The sequence below is a fragment of the Electrophorus electricus genome, chromosome 18 (genome assembly GCF_041902795.1).
Source record: "Electrophorus electricus isolate QZ-2024a chromosome 18, ASM4190279v1, whole genome shotgun sequence".
In the NCBI taxonomy this organism is placed as follows: Eukaryota; Metazoa; Chordata; class Actinopteri; order Gymnotiformes; family Gymnotidae; genus Electrophorus; species Electrophorus electricus.
The window spans coordinates 2,560,813-2,580,000 of record NC_137514.1 but is presented as its reverse complement, the minus strand read 5'-3'; the positions used below and the strand labels follow the sequence as shown (position 1 = coordinate 2,580,000).

Sequence of the window (19,188 nt, the reverse complement as noted above, 5' to 3'; positions counted from 1 at the left end):
TGAAGTTTGGATACATTAAACTCTACTGGGTAAAATTGCTACAGGGGAATGGGGACCAGACAGAGGGCCCAATTTAGCAATGCCAGTTTGCACAAAACATTTTTACCACTAAATGGCACAGTGGTGCAGCAGAGTGTACAACTGTGGAACCAGCTACCAATAACTGTACAGCTCTTTGTTTGTGACAATGTGCCAAACAAAACATGAAATGTTTTTAACCTAAATGGAAACAAACAAATACATAAGATTAGTTCGTTATTATCACAGACTATTTAGGACAGACAGCATCTGAGACCTAAGTCTTTGTCATAGCAACACAGACACATACAATACAGTTGCTGCTTTGGTCTGATGTACAGTAAAACAAAAAGTATAAAGTAAAGGAAAGCACAACAGTATATATTGAAATAATGACACACACAGGAAAATGTGCAGGGAGGCTTAGAAATGTGAGTCTGAGAAAAAAAAAAAAAGGAAGTGGCAGGAGCTCACTGTGGGTTTTTTGTTTTTCTGAACATGCATATTGTTTATAAAACACCTGGACAAAACATGTCCAAGACTTCCTTCACATCATTGTTTAACATCAGTGTGTTCACCACTGTGTGTGAGGTCACATTAGGACTTAGGTGATGGCTCTCCAGATATATACTACACCTGATCTTGGACTACGCCACACTCTCAGTGAACTCAGTTCAGTCACACTCTGAAAGAAAGATAGAAAGAGAGAAAAGAGAAAGAAATGAGAAATCCAAAGACAGAGAGAAGAGCTCTGAAAAAATGTGAGAGAATAGAGGCGGTGATTGGTTACACACACCACTTTAAGCAGTGATGAGAACTGAAGGGGGACGTGTCAGACTATGAGACAGTTCTCACAGAACTCTAACCACCCAGTTCAACATGTGGACACTTATACTCGTCTTGTCCAGTCTATTCCCAGGTGAGTTGTCCATTTACTGCTCACTTTATCATCAGACAGGTTCAGCACATTATTAGTTTACATGCCACACAGAGAGGGACTTGGTAGTGAAGTGAATAGTCATAACAGTGGATCTTCTGCATGTACTGTACATTACTAACATAATGATTTATTTTACAGCTGTAACTGCTGCTGTAACTACAGTAACTGGATACAAGGGCCGTTCAGTTCAGATCAGATGCCCCTATAAGTCTGGATATGAAACCCACTTGAAGTACCTCTGCAGAGGAGAGTGTTATACTTTCCAGACTAAAGACATCCCTGTTGATTCTAAAACTGCTAAAGACAAGAGTGATGACACAGCAGCCAGAGTCTTCACTGTCACCATCACTGATCTGAGATCAGTGGATGGAGGAAAATACTGGTGTGCGACAGAGCAGACACTGCGTGATGACTACACAGAGATTCTGTTAGAGATTCTGTTAGTCAGGAATCTTGTCTTCAGAAAATGAGAAACATACTCGCATACATGCTCAGATAAATATTCAGATACATGATCACTTACATGTGGGAATCTGTTCAGGTTCTTGTCCTGGCCAGTCGAGATCATTCCACTCTTTAGCTTTAAAAAAGGCTCCATCTGAACACAGCAGTATGTTTATGGTTATTGTTGTCCTGTAAGATAAAACAACACAGAGTCTTGAAACATCTGGATGATGGGAGCAGTTAAGATGCTTTGTGGAAGTCGCTGTTGTAGAACAGTACAGATGTTTACATATGCTTTTTATAACATGTAGCTTGACCTTTCTGTTCTTCAGTACCACTTCATCAGTGGTTTATCTCTTATTGCAAACCCTTATGTTGGAAAGTTGTTTGTTGTTTTCTTTCACACAACTATATCTTGAACTATATCTATATCTTGTTTGTTATCTGATTTCCAGTATAAATGTGTGTATCATTTAATTAATGCCTATAGTATCCACTATAATTGTAGAAAACTTGTTTCAGCCCAAATCCAATATACTGAAGTTGGAGATCAGAGCAAAAACCAAGCCAAAAAACCCTTATGGACAAATTCAATTGGTAGAGTCTGTATTAATACTCAGTGTATTAAAACTAAATATATGAATTCTCTGTCTGTTAATACTCAATGTGTTAATACTCAGTAGTGTTAATACTCAGTGTGTTAATACTCAGTCTGTTAATACTCAGTGTGTTAATACTCAGTGTGTTAATACTCAGTGTATTAATACTCAGTGTGTTACTCAGTGTGTTAATACTCAGTGTGTTAAAACTCAGTGTGTTAATTATCTGTCTGTTAATACTCAGTGTGTTAATACTCAGTGTTAAAACTCAGTGTGTTAATTCTCTGTCTGTTAATACTCAGTAGTGTTAATACTCAGTGTATTAATACTCAATGTGTTAATCAATGTGTTAATACTCAGTGTGTTAATACTCGGTGTTAATACTCAGTGTGTTAATTCTCTGTCTGTTAATCCTCAGTAGTGTTAATACTCAGTTTGTTAATACTCAGTAGTGTTAATACTCAGTGTGTTAATACTTACTCAGCTTTACTACACCTCTACTTTTTCTCTGTTGCCCTCATTTTCTCCCTACAGACCCAGAGACAGTAACACAGTCTAGAGAGGTGGGTACAAAGTCACATGATAAAATATGATCACATGATTTGCATCAGTCATTCATTAGACACATATCTACAACTGTTACATTTTAATTTGATCCCTTTCAGATAAATGAAGATTATGTAAACATCTCACCACATTTTGCTTTTCAAAATAACCAACCAGAGTCTGTCTATCAGAATTTTGGCCTCAAAATTAATCATTAAGATTCAGTGTAATATGTCTGAGCCCAGAGACTAACCACAATCAATTTAGTCTAAAGAAGATGGATCATTTAGTTAAAAGCTTCAGAGGTGTCTTATATTTACCAGCTCACTACTGTTCACCTGTGTAACTGATCACCTGTGTACCTTATCACCTGTGTACCTGTACATGCTGTTTCGTTGACTGATTTATGTAAGCATTGCATAACTCTACTTAATTACAAGAGTAAGTAATTACATTACAGCAATACAACCTATTACATTTACCACAGTGGTCTCTCTATAGAGAGGTAAAGTATTACAATTAAACAAATAACAGACAGTATGATTTTGTTCAGTATAAATCTAAATGACAGTGCGTATCACCATGTCAGCTCCAACAATACTGACCCAGACAACACAACTGATTCCATATTTGACTCATTATTCAATCAGCCTGTGTGCAAGGAAGAATTTAGGACCCGATCCAGAATCCCTCACATTAATAATATGTAATGTGTTCAGTGTTTGTTGAAGCTTCTGGAGCACGCAGTAGACCTAAGGGTAGCAGCTCACACTGAAAGAGTAACAGACCACACGTCACAGGAAGTGGTGTGCCATGCTCTTTGGAAAAGTAATTAATAATATTAGTCAGAGAAAAGGAAGTGGTAAAGACAAAGTGCACATAATGTGTAAAGTACATATAATATATAGACAAATATACACATAGTGTTTAAAGTACATATATATATATATATATATATATATATATATATATATATATATATATATATATATATATATATATATAACCAATATATATATATATATATATATATATATATATAAATGTTCACATTATGTTTAAAGTGCATATGATATATAGACAAACTTACACGTAATGTATGTACTCTTCAATGTAAAATAATGTTGGTTGAAACCAAATGTTCCCCTTAAATAATAGAAACAGTAAAATGTTAAGGTTTAGTTTATGTACTTGAGTTAGGGGAGCTTACACTGTTGCAGATTAATGTCCCCATGTGCTAAACAGAGGCAATAGTGCCATCTAGTGGAAATGTTCTAAAAATTAAAACCCTGTTCTCCTACAGCAGGGTGCAACCTAGTGATGTGTAATAAACACACGAGTGTTCAGACTGAATGTTGTTTCATAGAATTATTACAGAATTTTAATTCCACAAACTTGACAGTCCATGAGCGTACTGAGGAATATACGATTACATTTTTTAAAAATGTAACAATGACCTTCAGTAACAAAACTGAGCAGAAATACAATTCTCTAGTTTTAAAGGTGTGTGATTGAAGTGTTTGCAGGTTCTCATTCAACACAACCAGAAAATGTGGTTGATGTGGGTCTCATTGATGTCACATAGACTACAAAGTGTTCTTTGGATCTCCATGAGAAGACTGAATAAAATCCAGAGGCTACCAAATAGTGAAGTGTGGTGTATCTCTCCAGAAAATTTCCATTGCTCCAGGGTGCAGTGACAGCATACTTCAGTGAGTGAAACAACAGAGTCTGAATGCATGCAACACACTTGGTATAGCAAGATATTCACAGCACCAGTGTCATGGTATCAATGTCAAGGGAGTGCACATGCTATTTACTGACATGTGTATTTAAGTTGCTCTGGAAAAGAGCATGTGCAAAATATGGAAAATATATGATGGAGTGTTTGGACATGCTACAGCGCTCAGCTTACTCACTCTGTGTGTATGCACAGTCTACCACCGTGTGACTGAGATGCTTCCATTTTACAATAATAGCAAGTACAGTTGAGCAGAACATAAATTTTACCAACACACTGTCAAAGTCTGCAACCTATTACAGGGCCTAATTTAAAGTCACTTTGCTCTACAGTATGACCCAATCTACTGTTCTGTTTATGGAAATTACATTTATATTTATGTGTTAGCAATGAGTATAACTGAAACACCTGAACTCAGAATTCAGGAGGAGAGTTTGTGTGAGTCTGTGTGAGCAGGGGAAATGGATATCTGTCACATTGTAATGGCAGAGTGAATTTGCTGATCTAGAGACAAAGAAATAAAATAAAACAGAGACAGAAAGTTGTGATGGCAGTAGAGACACATAGTTACTGTACCAGTACTTCTGGTTGGTATTAATATTCAAACTGAGAACTGAGGATTGATATTAGAAGAACAACAAAAAGCCAGTCATTAACGTAATCCACAGTAAAACAATAATGATTTTGTTCAATTTACTGGTGTTAATACTCCTACAGAAAATTATGCATTCTGTTTGACACTAGCTGTGAAAGGAAGTGGCTGTTTTTGCCATCTTCCTGTGGTGTGACAGAACCATATATGCAGATAAACAGACCAGACACAGAAGCAGACAGACACATACAGATGCGGCCATGAAATGTTCAAACGCTTTAGCTCAAACACTCATCTGATGTGGAGTAAACAGACATAAATGTGAACTCAGAATGAAGACCCTCCTCATGTTCAGCTTTTACCTGATCTCAGGTAAGTACAGCTGCTTCAGATCAGAATCACAAAATTAAGGCATTACAAACCTTAAAACAACCTGAAAGTGCATTTCAATTGAGATGCATGACCATCTATAATGAATAAGTGGTATAATAAAAAGGTGAGCCAGTAAAATCAGGGCTTTAAAAAAATAATAATAATCTTAGTTAAGGTCGCTTAACAGTACATGAACAAAATTAAGGAACAACTGGTTGTCTCTTAGTTAAGACAGAATTAGATCATGGTGAACATGCACACAAGATGCACAAAGAGCTCAGCCAGTGGATCGCCGACATCATGATATGTCAGAGAAAACCATGAAGGAACGAACATCTTTGTTCACCCCAGCTGAGCAGGAATTGTTCGTTAAACTGCATAAATTGTATGCTGCAAAAGAACATTCAAAACCACAACCACAATCTGAGAGTCCTCAGCAGAAACACATAATTTAGTCTAAAACCAACTGCAAGACCTGTAGGACAGAGCCCAGCAGTGACACACTGACACATGCACAAACCTCAGCAACCCTGTAGTGCCTAAATGGTTGGTCGTGTTTTAATCAGGGGCCATGCTTGGAATCTTTGTAGTTTTTCAAAAGATTGGCATCCTTGCTGTCCAATCAAAATGCTACCACTGTGTTGAGCTCCAGTAAAGCTCTTGTTTCATATCCGCGAGCGTCTGACTTTGCCTGGTCTCTCACAAAATCTTGAAAACAATAAACTTTAGAGTAGGACACAGGGTTTGGATTTGACTGCTCCATTACATCACTTCATATCCATCTGACTACTGCAGTTATGGGGCTTATTTGCTTGTGATTGTTTGGCAGTGACACAGATTGAATAAGATGCGGTTTTAACAGTTAGCCATGTTGCCTTTTTGAGCAGAGAGCATTTTTGTTAACTACAGGATCTGTCAGGACCATCACAGGAAGTGCATGCACTGTTGGGCCTCCCTGGTAACATGGACATGCTCACAGTACTGCTGATGACACGCTTGTGGTCAAAACCATGACTATTAAAAACCCGTGAGAGAGTCCTCCTCACAAACACGTAATTTAGACTATAACCTTATATGAGAAAAAGCTAATAAAATTAATATGTAAGAAAACAAATTAAAAATGTTTTTTTCATTGACTACACATTTGATAAAGCCTAGTAAACACCATGTCCAGTTAGAGTGCAGCTATAAACTAGCTCATCTGTTGCCATGGAGAATTTTGGTAGATTCTCCAACTCCTGAACGGGGAGGGGGGGAGTTTGAGTCCACTGTTCGTTGCTTCTGGCAGCAACTGCAAGACCTGTAGGACAGAGTCCTCTCAGCCCAACAGAGAAACAGACATATGCACAAACCCCAGCAACCCAATTGTTTTGACCGCTGTAAAATTGATGTATCATTCAAAGATCTTGAAATGTCAATAAACGTAGACATTCCTCCCAGCTGTAGCTCATGACATGAACGACTGAAGTATTTGGGGTTTTAATTCACCCTTCACTCAGTTTATAAGAGATGCGGCGGTAAGAGAATCCCCACTGCTGTTTCACATAGCAGCCATGTGCTGTATAATACAGAGAATGCCCCCATCTGCTGTATAACATAGCAGCCAATATTAAATTCAATTTCACTTTCAAGTTTAACTTTTATATTTTCAGACTCCATAGAATATGACAATACAAAGATAATGTTGTGCTATTCATTTATGTGGGAGGGGGGTCTTGAAAACAATAAACTTTAAGGTATGTTTCGTTTGGATTTGACAGCTCCATCATATCACATTATATCCATCTGACTACTGCAGGTACTGTAGTGGTACTGTGATACTGTGCTTCCTTCCTGTTCCCTTAATAAGGCTGAAAGGAACCTGCTGAAAATCTGCATTTTTTGCAACTGTTCTATTATTTATTTCCTGTCTTTTTTTTAAACAGTTAGTGTTTAGCTTGCCTTTGCTTGGCAGTGTCCTCATTTGATTTAGATGCAGTTTTAGCCATTTTAGTCTTTTGGCTTTCTTGATGACCACAGAATCCACCTCGTGTGTTACCATAAGCACCCTCACAAGATAACTGTTGGGCTCCTGTAGAAACATCTTCCAGCCTAAAGCAGCACGGTCAGTGAGCGTTCTCACGCTCACAGTACTGCTAATGACATGCCTGTGGTCTTCACTATAACAACAAAGGGTTCACAATCACGCTTGCCTTCATAAATGGAGGTCACTGAGGAGATTGTACACTTATACTGTTGTACACTTAGTGCTTCACTCTTCAATGTCTAATGCCACATTTTACTAATTTCATTATTAATATGAGCACAAGTACATTTATTATATTAGTTAATTTGGTTGTTGTACAGAAATAAATGCACCTGTGATGTATGTCGAGTAACGTAACAGGGGCTGTGATATTTAAAATCTGCCGGTACAACATTAGTTTTGAACCCATTTTGGCTTCAAACGTCATCTCCTCGTACCTGCTCTTATCAGAAATGCAAGAGCAACATGGTGTTTTCAAGTAGTAAATGAGAATCAGATAGTTGATGTTTCATTATACATAGAAAATGATAGAATTGAATATCTATTATTATTGGAAATGTGAATGGAAGTGAGACTGCAGACATAAAATACATAACCTTTAATAACATCTGTAAATTAAATTTACCACTGATAAACATCTGCAAATATACTTCAAAATAATCAACAGTATTAGCAGTAACAAAATAAGACTTCGCTTACATAGATGTTTGTCATATATCTCAGTGACAGGAGACTCCACCAATGAAGTGACAGCATATTCAGGAGGAGGAATCAGGATCAAATGCAAATATGACGACGGACATGAAACAAACAAGAAATATTTCTGCAAGGGTGAAAGTACACCATGTGCTGACCAAATTAAAACAGGAGCCAAACACACATGGGTGCATGAAGGCAGATTCTCTGTGCATGATAATACCAGTGCTAAAGTCTTCTGGGTGGTCATGAGAAACCTCACAGTGGAGGACTCTGGAACCTACCAGTGTGGAGTGGATATAGAGAGATGGACAGACACATACAGACCAGTGAAACTGAAGGTGAACGCAGGTGAGTTTTCATCCATGTCCTCTATTACTGCTCTTCTTCATCATACTACCTCTTCCAGCATTATTTGATCACAGAACGATCCCCTCTCACTGTCACGTGGTGCAGCCCGCCATGTGCAGTGGGAGTTAATTGTTTGTCTCGTTTGTAACCACGCCCATGTTGTTTAGCACACACCTGCAGCTGTTTAGTCTTGTTATGTTGTCTGTATTTAAACTGCTGTAGGGGTGTGTGCTTAGTTGTCAGTCATTGCATCTGTTCACGTTATCTTTGTTTGTTCCTTTTTTCAGTGTTGGTGTTTACGTTATGTGTCAGTGCCACCGTTGTATGTTAATAAACGTTTGTCACTGTCCAGGGAGTCTGTGCGTCCTGCAGCACTCGGGCCGTTACATATTTATGACCAACTTCAGGGAGGGTGAAAGTCCAAGCTCTCATACAGGACTCATTATAACAGTGTGATGTCAATATGCTTTTGGCAGGTGGTGTGGCCTCTAAAATAGTGACTGCATATGCAGGGTAGGAGTCACCATGAAGTGCAGATATGAGGATGAATACAAAACCAAACTGAAATCTTTCTGTAAGACTGGATCAGTGGTGTTTAGGTGAAAACAACAAACTCAAACAGGGATTGGATGCGTAAGGACAGATTCTCAATTCGTGATAACAGAAGTGTAGGATTCTTCATTGTGTTTATCAGAGAGCTGAGTGTAAATGACACTGGAACATACCAGTGTGCTGTTAATGTATCTGATCAACTGCTCACCTACACTGAAGTGAAGCTCAATGTAAAAGAAGGTGAGGAGCTATTGATTTGCACTTTAGCCCTGATAATGTGAACTATGGGAAATTATGTGCACATCAGGAAGATTTAAAAGCTTTAACTTCATGGCATTTAGCTGGCACTTTTATCCAAAGCAACTTACAATTATGACCAAGCAAGGGTCTTGCTCAGGGGCCCAACAGTCATACATTCTCAGTGGTGGGGCTTGAACTAGCAACCTTCTGATGACTAGTCAAGGAACTTAACCACAGAGATACCACTGCCCCCCCCCAAAAAAAAAAAAGGTTTTGGGAGTTAATGTCTTAGGGTTTTCTTCTCAATGTTTTTTGACAGACTCATGCTGTGGAAATTCTATGAGTGAGACTCTCTATGTAGGAGGAACTGTAAACATCAGCTACAGATTCTCAGAATCCACCAGAAGTGACCCTAAGTTTCTCTGCAAGAGTGTGGACACTGCTGTTTGTACTTATAAAACATCAATTACAGAGAGTAGAAGATGGATAAATGAGGGAAAGAGTTGTACTGTATGATGACAGAACAAAACAAATTCTGACTGTAACTATCAGAAATGTAACAGTACAGGACTCTGGTACAAACTGGTGTGGCGCTGAATCAGACTGGGAATCTGGTCATGGATACAAGGTTTATATCATAGAGATCTACTTGAGAGTGACTGGTGAGTGGACACCATATTGAACAATTTTGTAGCATTATATTCAAGACTGAAGCAGTGAAGTAGAGGGATCAATATAATTTGCATTAGTTTTGGAGACTAATACTGAATCTTTTATCCATACTGTATGTTGACCAGCTAAAGCAGGTATTTTACTATAAAAACTCCAGTTTAGAAATGCCATGGGACGCTCCCCCCCCATGAGTCACGAGCTACGGCCTGCGGTGTGTGTCTGTGTTTAGTTAAATGTGCAAATCATGTCCTTCGTTAACGTTTTTCTTAGCCAAACTTATAATTAGAGCAAAACAATTTTAAGAAGACAAATTATATACAGAGTGCCAGAAATATGTAAGTCCATGCATGCAAGTAGATGGTCTGTATGCTATCACAAGTAATCAATGAATTATCAGATGAGGAATTTGAGGACGACCATTTCAGAAACTACAGGTTACTAATTAAAAGATAGAAGCGTATATACATGGTAGGAGAATTCTCTCTTCCTAGTCTGGGACACCCACGCACATAGTTTATAGTGATCTATAAATTAATTTACTGACAAGCATTTCCAAATAAGTCACCTCATTGCTGAACACATAATATTCTGTGAAAGACAGGAAGTAGGAAGACACTCCCATATAAGCTCTTCTTCTTCTTCTTCTTCTTCTTCTTATTATTATTATTATTATTATTATTGGCATTTAGTTATAAATGTAAACAACAACAAACTATTTGTTAGCCTTTTCTTAAACACAGTTTACAAAGTCTTTTACAGAAAATAGAATGAATAGAGGTATAATAAAGCTTATTACATCCTAAGATCTATAACCTCAACAAGAAAGTAAATTAAAAAGAAAATGTTATTTAAAGACAATTTAAAGCTGCATTTCCACCCATCAAAGTGCAGCTGCACTGAAAGCCAAAGTACCCTTCTTCTTGAAAGTGTTTTAAGTCATCATGTCCATCAGGTCATCTGGGAGAGAATTTCAGAGTTTGGGGCCATAGCAGCAGCCTCAGAGCTCTATAGTTAGGTGTTGGGTACCATCAGCATGTTTTTATCAGCTGATCTAGGGCCCTTGATGGTGTGTGCCTCATAATCATACTACTGAGATATAGAGGGCCAAGACCATGTAAGCACTTGAAAGTAAGCAGTAGTATTATAAATTCAATTCTAGATGACACAGTTAACCAGTGCAACTCTTTAAAAATAGATGTAATATGAGCTCTCATCTTGTAAACATAAATGTAAATCTCTCATCTTTGCACATGCTAGTACTCTGGCTGCTGCATTTTGAACCCTCTGTAGGCTTGAAATAGCATTCATAGGAAGAAATGGGAGCAGTGCATTAAAGTAGTCCAGACATGCAATAATTGCATTACAGTAGTTCAGACGTGCAATCATTGCATTACAGTAGTACAGACGTGAAGATACAAATGCATGGAGATTTTCACTATCAGTTGCTGTGAGGAGACTTCTGACCTTGGCTACATTACAAAGATGAACACTGTTCTGGGGACAATATTGTATTTAAAGCTTACATCATAGGCAAATTTGACACCTTGGTTCTTGATATAGTGTTTGATTACCCATTCAGGACTTGATATCTTCTAGGTAGTTAAAAATCAAGTCAGTGGAACCGTAGGGGTAAGGCAGTAGTATTTTTTTAATTCCCTGACTTTGGAATGCACCATCATAATGAAGCCCTTTTAACTGAGGAACTGAGAAAGGGCTAAATGAGAACACTGCCGTTATTACTGTAGCCATGCTGAAGACTTTATAGGACCCAGCAACCAGTATTTCTGCACAACACTGATCATTATTTCTGTAATAATGTTATTAGTTTTACATCATTATTTCTGTCTCTGGATGTCTGGGTTCCTGCAAGTGTACATGACATTCTCAGAATAACAGAAGTGCATGTAGGATGTGTGTATGGGTGTGAGAGAAACCCCATATATAACCTGTTAACTGTAACTGTAAATTTAACTGTAAACATGTCTCAGCAAAGCACAATCCACCCACTGATCTCTAATGAAGCTGAGGACTCTGTGATTTACTCCAAAATGACCTTCTAAGTGTAACCAAAAAACCCAGTCTGTCCACAGTCATCAAGAGAGCAACACATAAGACTGAACAACAGCTCATTTAATCATCCATTTAAAGGCTGCAAACAGTTGAGAACTCAGGAAAAACTCTTCCCTTAGAAACTGCATATCTATCATAACAGTCTATGCACAGCTGACTTGGGGAGGTGTAAGCCACAGAGTAATTGTGAGAAGACGACACTCAGAGTAAGTGTGAGGAGGAAAACACACAGACTAAGGTTGAAGCAAAGAAGACACTGAGAGTAAGTGTGAGGAAAAGACAACACTCAGGGAAAGTGTGAGGAAGAGAAGAGTAAATATTTGTAGGTGTTCAGATCTCCTTACTCAACTTATGGAGCCGTTTAAAACTCTCAAGGGAGTTTTTGCCAGTGAGCTGATTCTGCACACAGGACTCTCAGTAATAATATGATAATATACATGTATCATGTAAATGTTATTCTATTTGTTCTGTTTTTGTGGCAGTGGAATTTACCTGATGAGTTCAGGAGGAAACAGTGTCATCTGGTGGAAATAATATGCTTTTTATATTAATATGCTTTCTGATATATTAAAGGTTTTTATTTGTAAAAAACCTTTTAACAGCTACAAGAAATTGTCCAAGCAGATCTAATAACAGGGTGTCTAGGACAGACTCTAACAAAAAATGATGTGAAATGTATGCCTACTGTATGTGTATGTGTGTACATGCACATATGTGTGTGTGTGTGTGTGTGTGTGTGTCCATGTGTGTGTGTGTGTGTGTGTGTGTGTGTGTGTGTGTGTGTGTGTGTGTGTGTGTGTGTGTGTGTGTGTGTGTGCTTGTGAATTAAAGAAAAATGACAAAGTGAGGGAAAATAGGAGAAGGTGACTGTATATTTTAAACTCTGTATAACACAAAACACTTCCCTCAGTACTTAGTTATTCCAAAATCACAGACAGACACACCCAGTTCAGCACAAATGGCAGCCACACTCTACTCCTGCTGAACTGACCAGAGTATGTTTACAAGGGAGTCTATTGTAACAGGTACCACCTTAGGCCTTTTAAAAAGCAACATCACTGGTGTCAATAAACTACAGGTTTATTAATACAATTTAACAACCATAAATTAAAATACAATGAGTGGAAAATCTGGTTCAGCATTTCAAGCACAAAGGGCTTCACTGACATTTAACGTGGTCACCATCACATATGTGCATAAATCACTTTGTCAGTACAATTCATGATATTCTAGTTTATTTCCACACCACGCCTAATAAATCCCTGCCATAACATTCTACATCACAAGAGCCTGATCACTCCCTATGATCTTGTATGCTGTCAGTTTATCATTATATGAGTCAAGACTTCTGTTCTGACATTATTTATTCAACTGGACTAATTACATATATCCGTTTGAATATGAATATGATGATAATGAATCCATATGAACAATAGTTTATTGTGAGTAAATTTTATGATAAATTATAATAATATGAATTATAAAATAAATTATGAATTAATAAGACTGCTACTTCCACTTCCTCACATACTATGCATTACTGTGGCGTCAGTGTTATAAATTAGATCTAATAAATTTTTTAAAATGTATCATCTGAGTAAATGTTTGAATATAAATGTTTGACTCCAAGGTCAGAGAGCCAACACGGAGAGCCCAGACATACATAGTAAACATAGTACACAAGCAGCAATATGAACTAAACAACTAAACAACTAAACAAGCGAACACATAACAGGCTAGGAATACAGTTACCACAGGTAGAGAAACCACATACAAGGAGTAGATTAACAAAGACCAGCAACAAGACTGAAAAAAACACAGGGTATATATACACAAGTAGAAGTGAGAACTCACAAGAAACAGGGGATTTAAATGAGACAGCAAAAACCAAAACAAGGACCGGAACAGGAACGGAGAAAATGAAACAATGAAAAAAGACTATGGAGGTAGATGGTAGGAAGGGACCAATCATGACAGACAGACGACAGGAAGAGTAAACACTGAATCATTCATTGTGCTCACACCATTCAGATGTGGAGTAACTGAGGAAAAAACACAAAAGTAAAATTTAATTTTATTATGTTATAATTTTTCCTCAGAAACACATGATAAGTTATTAGTGTATACAGTCTATGCTGAAAAGCCTGTTGCACTCAGAGATTAAGTTTGTAGACATACTCTACTGCAGCTGTACTCGTACTGCAGCTGCAGTGATGCTCACTGACCTCTAGATGGCAGTACTGGTATGCTGTACTGTGGCATGGACCTTTGACTAACTGGGAATATCTTAACCTCCTCCGCTTCCCCTAGGGGGTACAGTCCCCAAAGGGATTGTCGTTTCTGATTGAGAGTAAGCTTTGCACAAATTGGCTCCTGCTTCTCATAGGTATGTGAGTGATTTGATTGTAAAAAGCTGGTTTCTGTCTGTAAAGAGTCCTTCTGTTGAGAAAGGTACTATATAAATGTGTCAGATAAGTGAAAGTTTGAAGTTTGGATACATTAAACTCTACTGGGTAAAATTGCTACAGGTCAGAGGGGACCAGACAGAGGGCCCAATTTAGCAATGCCAGTGTGCAGAAAACCTTCCCACGAGAGCAGCAGAGCATACAACTGTGGAACCAGCTGCTGATAACTGTACAGCTCCTTATTTGTGAGAATGTTTCAAACAAAACATGAGACTTTTTAACCTCAGTGGAGATAAACAAGTAAATAAGCTGAGTGCATCATTACTGCAGGCTGTTTTAGAGAAGTTGCACAGCAACTGTGAAAGCATCTGAGAACTCAGTGTATGACATAACAACACAGATACAGACAATACAGTTGCTGTGTTGGTCTAATGTAAATCTGCTAAAGACCAGAGATTCTCTCTGAATGATGACACAGCAGCCAGAGTCTTCACTGTCACCATCACTGATCTGAGATCTGAGGATGGAGGAAAATACTGGTGTGTGACACAGCAGAAAGTGCGTGATCACTACACAGAGATTCTGTTAGTGGTTAAAGTGGGTGAGTGATGAGCAGATAAGGACAATTATGATCATGATGATGATGATGATGATGATGATGATGATGATGATGATGATTAACTGAGGCAATTATGTGATGTTGGGATTTATAATACAAAATATACAACTGCTCAAGATAAAAAAGCAAGATTTTTGTGTGTACTGAATATGAGAAATATTTGAAATTTAGAAGTCTGTTTCTGTCTTTCAGACACACCTATGAATGTTACTGTCTCACACTCCACCTACACCCCTCCAACACCTGATCCCAGCACATCGGTGTATACTGAGTCCACATGGTCAACTGGAGGTAGGCAGAGGTAGAAGGTAGACATCTATCTATCTACATGCCTAAAAAGGGGTTTTTACATCTCCTTTGCTATGTTTTGATCATACGGTTTATAATGTCCCACTGTTCTTTTTACAGCTCACACAGTAAATGATGTAAACCTCCAAAGCAACAGTCCCTCACTCCATGGTATGTACCATTGTCAGGCTGAACAGGCTGCAGTTCAGTCGAGTGTAGTTTCAGTAAAACAAAAGATTTACTGATAAAAGCTCACAGACCAGGAGGACATTACAGAAAACAAAGTAATAAACAGGCAATGATGAAAACTATTACAGATATCCATGTTAATTTTCAATCTGGAAAAGCAAAGAGCGTCTAAGATCCAGCAGTTAATGTACTGGACTAGTGAGCAGAAGGTTGCTGTTTCAAGCCCCAACATTGCTAGGTTACCACTGTTGGACCCCTGAGCAAGGCCATTCTCATTTGCACATGTACTTGTTCACTATAAGCTTTTCTTTTTTGGAATAAACACTAACATTAAATGCTGTAGAAAATTTTCTCTGGATGATGTAACACAAGGCTGAGTCTTCAGTATTACCATCACTGATCTGAGATCAGAGGATGGAGGAATATACTGGTGAGTGACGGTGTAAACACTGATTGACCAATACACAGAGTGTGATTAAAAGTGGTCAGTGTAAGATAGAGGACACTAAATTAATTCTTACTATTAGAATATATACATATTCTTAAACACTGATACTATCCTGCTAAATAGTATCTCAACAGGAATATAGAAATATAATCAAATAATCACTGTGAGTATGAATAGCTTCACATGGACCAAGTAGGCAAGTAGTTTAATGGTTCATATATGTTGGGCTGTTTTTATACACTTTGAGTTTGGCAGTTCTTTAACATGAGAGAGAGAGACAGAAATAATGAGAGAGAAAACAAGCACAGCACCACCATAGAACAGAGAGAGACACAGGAAGTCTTGCCATGGTTACATATGAGTTTGAGCCATGCGACTGACCACTGCAGGTTAGAGTGTGAAGAGCTTCTCTTTCTATAACTGTCATGTCTCCTGTCCAGCTGAGATGTTTGTCCTTAGCATTTTACAGTAGCATTCACTTCTTTAAAATGAACCCTCTGTAATAATGGCTTTCTGCTTGCAGTTATCTGTGATTCATGCAGGATCATTAGCTAAATGTAATCATTGTTTTCCACTGACAAACAAATTTTTAAAATCTGGCTGCTTGAACATGGTTGTGAACTCCTGTCCACTGTCTCTAAGTAAGATTTAAGTAACACTGGATTTTTGAGAAACTTAATGTTTCAGCTGTAATGTCATCTTTAATATTTCCAGCTGCATCTATATAAAATAATTAACATTAAATTCCAAGATGAATGGAATGTATCTACTTGCATATTTCCTGGAAATCTCACTGGTGTAGATTCCTGTGAGCTGTTCCTGAGCCATTTCAGTGGATAGCAAACTACACTCTATTACCTAGGAAGGATATGCGTATGTGAAACATAAGTTTACAGAACCACAAATTTACAGAAACTGAATTAATTATGGTAAAGAGTAAAAGCTAAAAACCTCTCTTTCAGTTTAGATGGCAGGCAGGGCCGTGAATGACATCACTACAGGGACGTGACACACCCAGCCCGGCTCAAACCACCTGATCTTACTCTACCATACCACACAGAGAGATAGATCCCACATAATGTGTGAACTAATTATGTTAAATATCTTTATGACATTTAACTGCTTGTACTAAAGAAATCGCCATTTTTAGATGTGACATTGTGCATCTGCTCCACTTTCACTGGTAAGAAATGGGGTTCATTAGGCCCCAGTGTGTCTAACAGTGACAGCCTGTTGCTGCCCTCTACTGGCTAGAAATATACATGCATGTGGATAGCTGAATCAGGAAGCTGGGAGGGGGGCTCCTGGAGGAGGATCATGACTGTATTACAAAGCAGGCCTCTACTGGAACAGAGATACCAGTTTCACCAGAGAAACATGCATGACAGATAATGCTCTAGCTGAAGCATTTTATTTCTTAAAATTTATAACAACATTTTGATGCAGACTCAAATAATTATTGTTATTTATTATTTTTTTCTCTCAGGTTCCACTTATTGTCAGCAACTATGAGGAGGTAAAAAACACCAGAAGTCGTTCTGTCTCAGACAATCTAATTCCTACAATCTACTGTCCGTTTACCCAAAAACCCCTCTGATCCCTCCCAGACTGTTTATGCCCAAGTCCAGTTACCCACAAAGCCTTGTACTATGTATACCACTGCTCAACTACCATCAAACACCTATCAACAGAAAACTACTCTATGGCTGAGTTACCCACAAGACTCTGATGCTTCACAATGAATTTCTATCAAACTCTTCATAAATTCCATGACTCAATTACCCACAATTCTCTCTGACTCTTCAGTGAGTGACGCATAGCAGTCTGCTGGGACAATGGTGCAAGGTCAATCTTATGCAGTTCCATAAGAATTCAAACATGGTTTAATAAAACCATCTTCATTATAGACCTGGGACCATGTGACTATAATTCCTGTCCATCAGGTTTATGAATATGGTTAGATTGACGTTTTATTTTTATCTGTTCTTAGCAATAATGAGGAGCCTCAGTATTCTGTAGCAGTATACATATCTATCTGAGCAGACGTTTTGTTTCTTTTGATCAAGATGGTGTGTATAGCTGATGTGCAAGCTAGGAAAGCTTTCATGTTTAAGATAAGATAGAATCTCTCAATTTTACTTGCTATTAAAGTTAACAATTTGATATATATTGTTATGGCTTGCAATGTATTTAAATAATGCAGTTGTCTTACTGCTTTATTTTATAACTTTTTTTATGTATGTTTTGAAAAGAATATAGCTTTTTTTTTAATTAAAATATTAAGATGGAGGGGTGGTGTACTCTCTCCCCTGTCAGTAACAGTGACAATGGCCAGTCACAGGTTTCATTTTGCTTTCTATTCTGATTTGCTCCAAGGTTCCTCTTACTTATTACTATGAGAAAATTAACACTAAATGCAATTTTAACTATTTTAACCAAAATAAACTCACATTAAACTCCCATTACCACAGTTTATTCTACTGTTCATCTAACCTCAAGGACTCTTGGGTCCTTCCAGAACAGTCAACACCAGGTCCTTCAAGAACTACTAAATGGTGTTTAGTTTACCCTAAGCCCATCATCTGACCAGAAAATATTTTGCCTTGTTCAATTACTGTGAGGTTGACACAGCAGGATCCGTTTGCAGATTTATTTTTAGACAAAACAGTAAAATCCACAGAGCAATAATCACATGAGGTTAAAAAACCCAGGAAAACAATGTAATGGGGTAAGATAAAAACTGAGGGCAAGCAAAGTTAAAACCTGAGAGAAAACCCTCCAGGTGATATAAAAGGCTCAGAATCCCTCACAAGAAAGTTGCCAAGATGTCACAACAATATTGAGGAAAATGAGTGTAAATAGCAAAGATAATGAGTCCTTATAATCTACAGGTGAGTGTAATTAGAGTGTATGGCAACCAGCCCTGGTCGTGAGAGATGAAATTGCACACGGGGTAGGATGCTCAAGCAGTGGCATGCATGCCAACGGCCCACAAAGACAAACACTATATCAGGACAGCAGGATGAAAAATCACTTATCTGATTTGCATGTCCAGTTAAATCTATTTGTTGTTCATCACTGGTAAAATGTGCTGTGTATTAAAATGGTGATGAAGCGCAGCAAATTCACAGCTTCCTCCCTCATGAAAAAGGCAGTCTGTCTGCAAAGTTGCCAGGTCATGGCCTAACAAGGCAGACCCAACGGGGTGATTGTTGTTGATAATACATCTATTAGGATGCAGTCACATGAGTACCATAACAAACCTTTCTGCCAAAAACACTGCCAGCATGTCTGGAATACTGGACATGCTCATATAGTAGATGAACAGTGAAGCTGATCCCAGTGAGGCAACTCTTGAATTTCAGACTTATACCTACACA

The 19,188-nt window shown here is 38.0% G+C and overlaps 1 protein-coding gene across 1 annotated transcript; it reads left to right on the top strand.

The window, feature by feature from the left end:
* The first annotated feature begins 5,119 nt into the window (after window positions 1-5,119).
* On the top strand, window positions 5,120-18,242 carry LOC113591737 (CMRF35-like molecule 8). Its single transcript, XM_035535185.2, has 5 exons — window positions 5,120-5,252; window positions 8,002-8,325; window positions 15,076-15,174; window positions 15,292-15,342; window positions 17,295-18,242. The coding sequence occupies exons 1-5, from the start codon at window positions 5,213-5,215 to the stop codon at window positions 17,318-17,320; spliced, it is 540 nt and encodes a 179-aa protein (XP_035391078.1). The 5' UTR covers window positions 5,120-5,212; the 3' UTR covers window positions 17,321-18,242.
* The last annotated feature ends 946 nt before the right edge of the window (window positions 18,243-19,188 follow it).

What these genes read in the sequence shown, in the direction of transcription:
- LOC113591737 (XM_035535185.2), top strand. Translation starts at nt 5,213, where the DNA reads ATGAAGACCCTCCTCATGTTCAGCTTTTACCTGATCTCAG. An exon ending in GTCCACATGGTCAACTGGAG is followed by an intron (nt 15,175 to 15,291) that starts GTAGGCAGAGGT and finishes TTCTTTTTACAG; the next exon opens with CTCACACAGTAAATGATGTA. An exon ending in CAACAGTCCCTCACTCCATG is followed by an intron (nt 15,343 to 17,294) that starts GTATGTACCATT and finishes TTTTTCTCTCAG; the next exon opens with GTTCCACTTATTGTCAGCAA.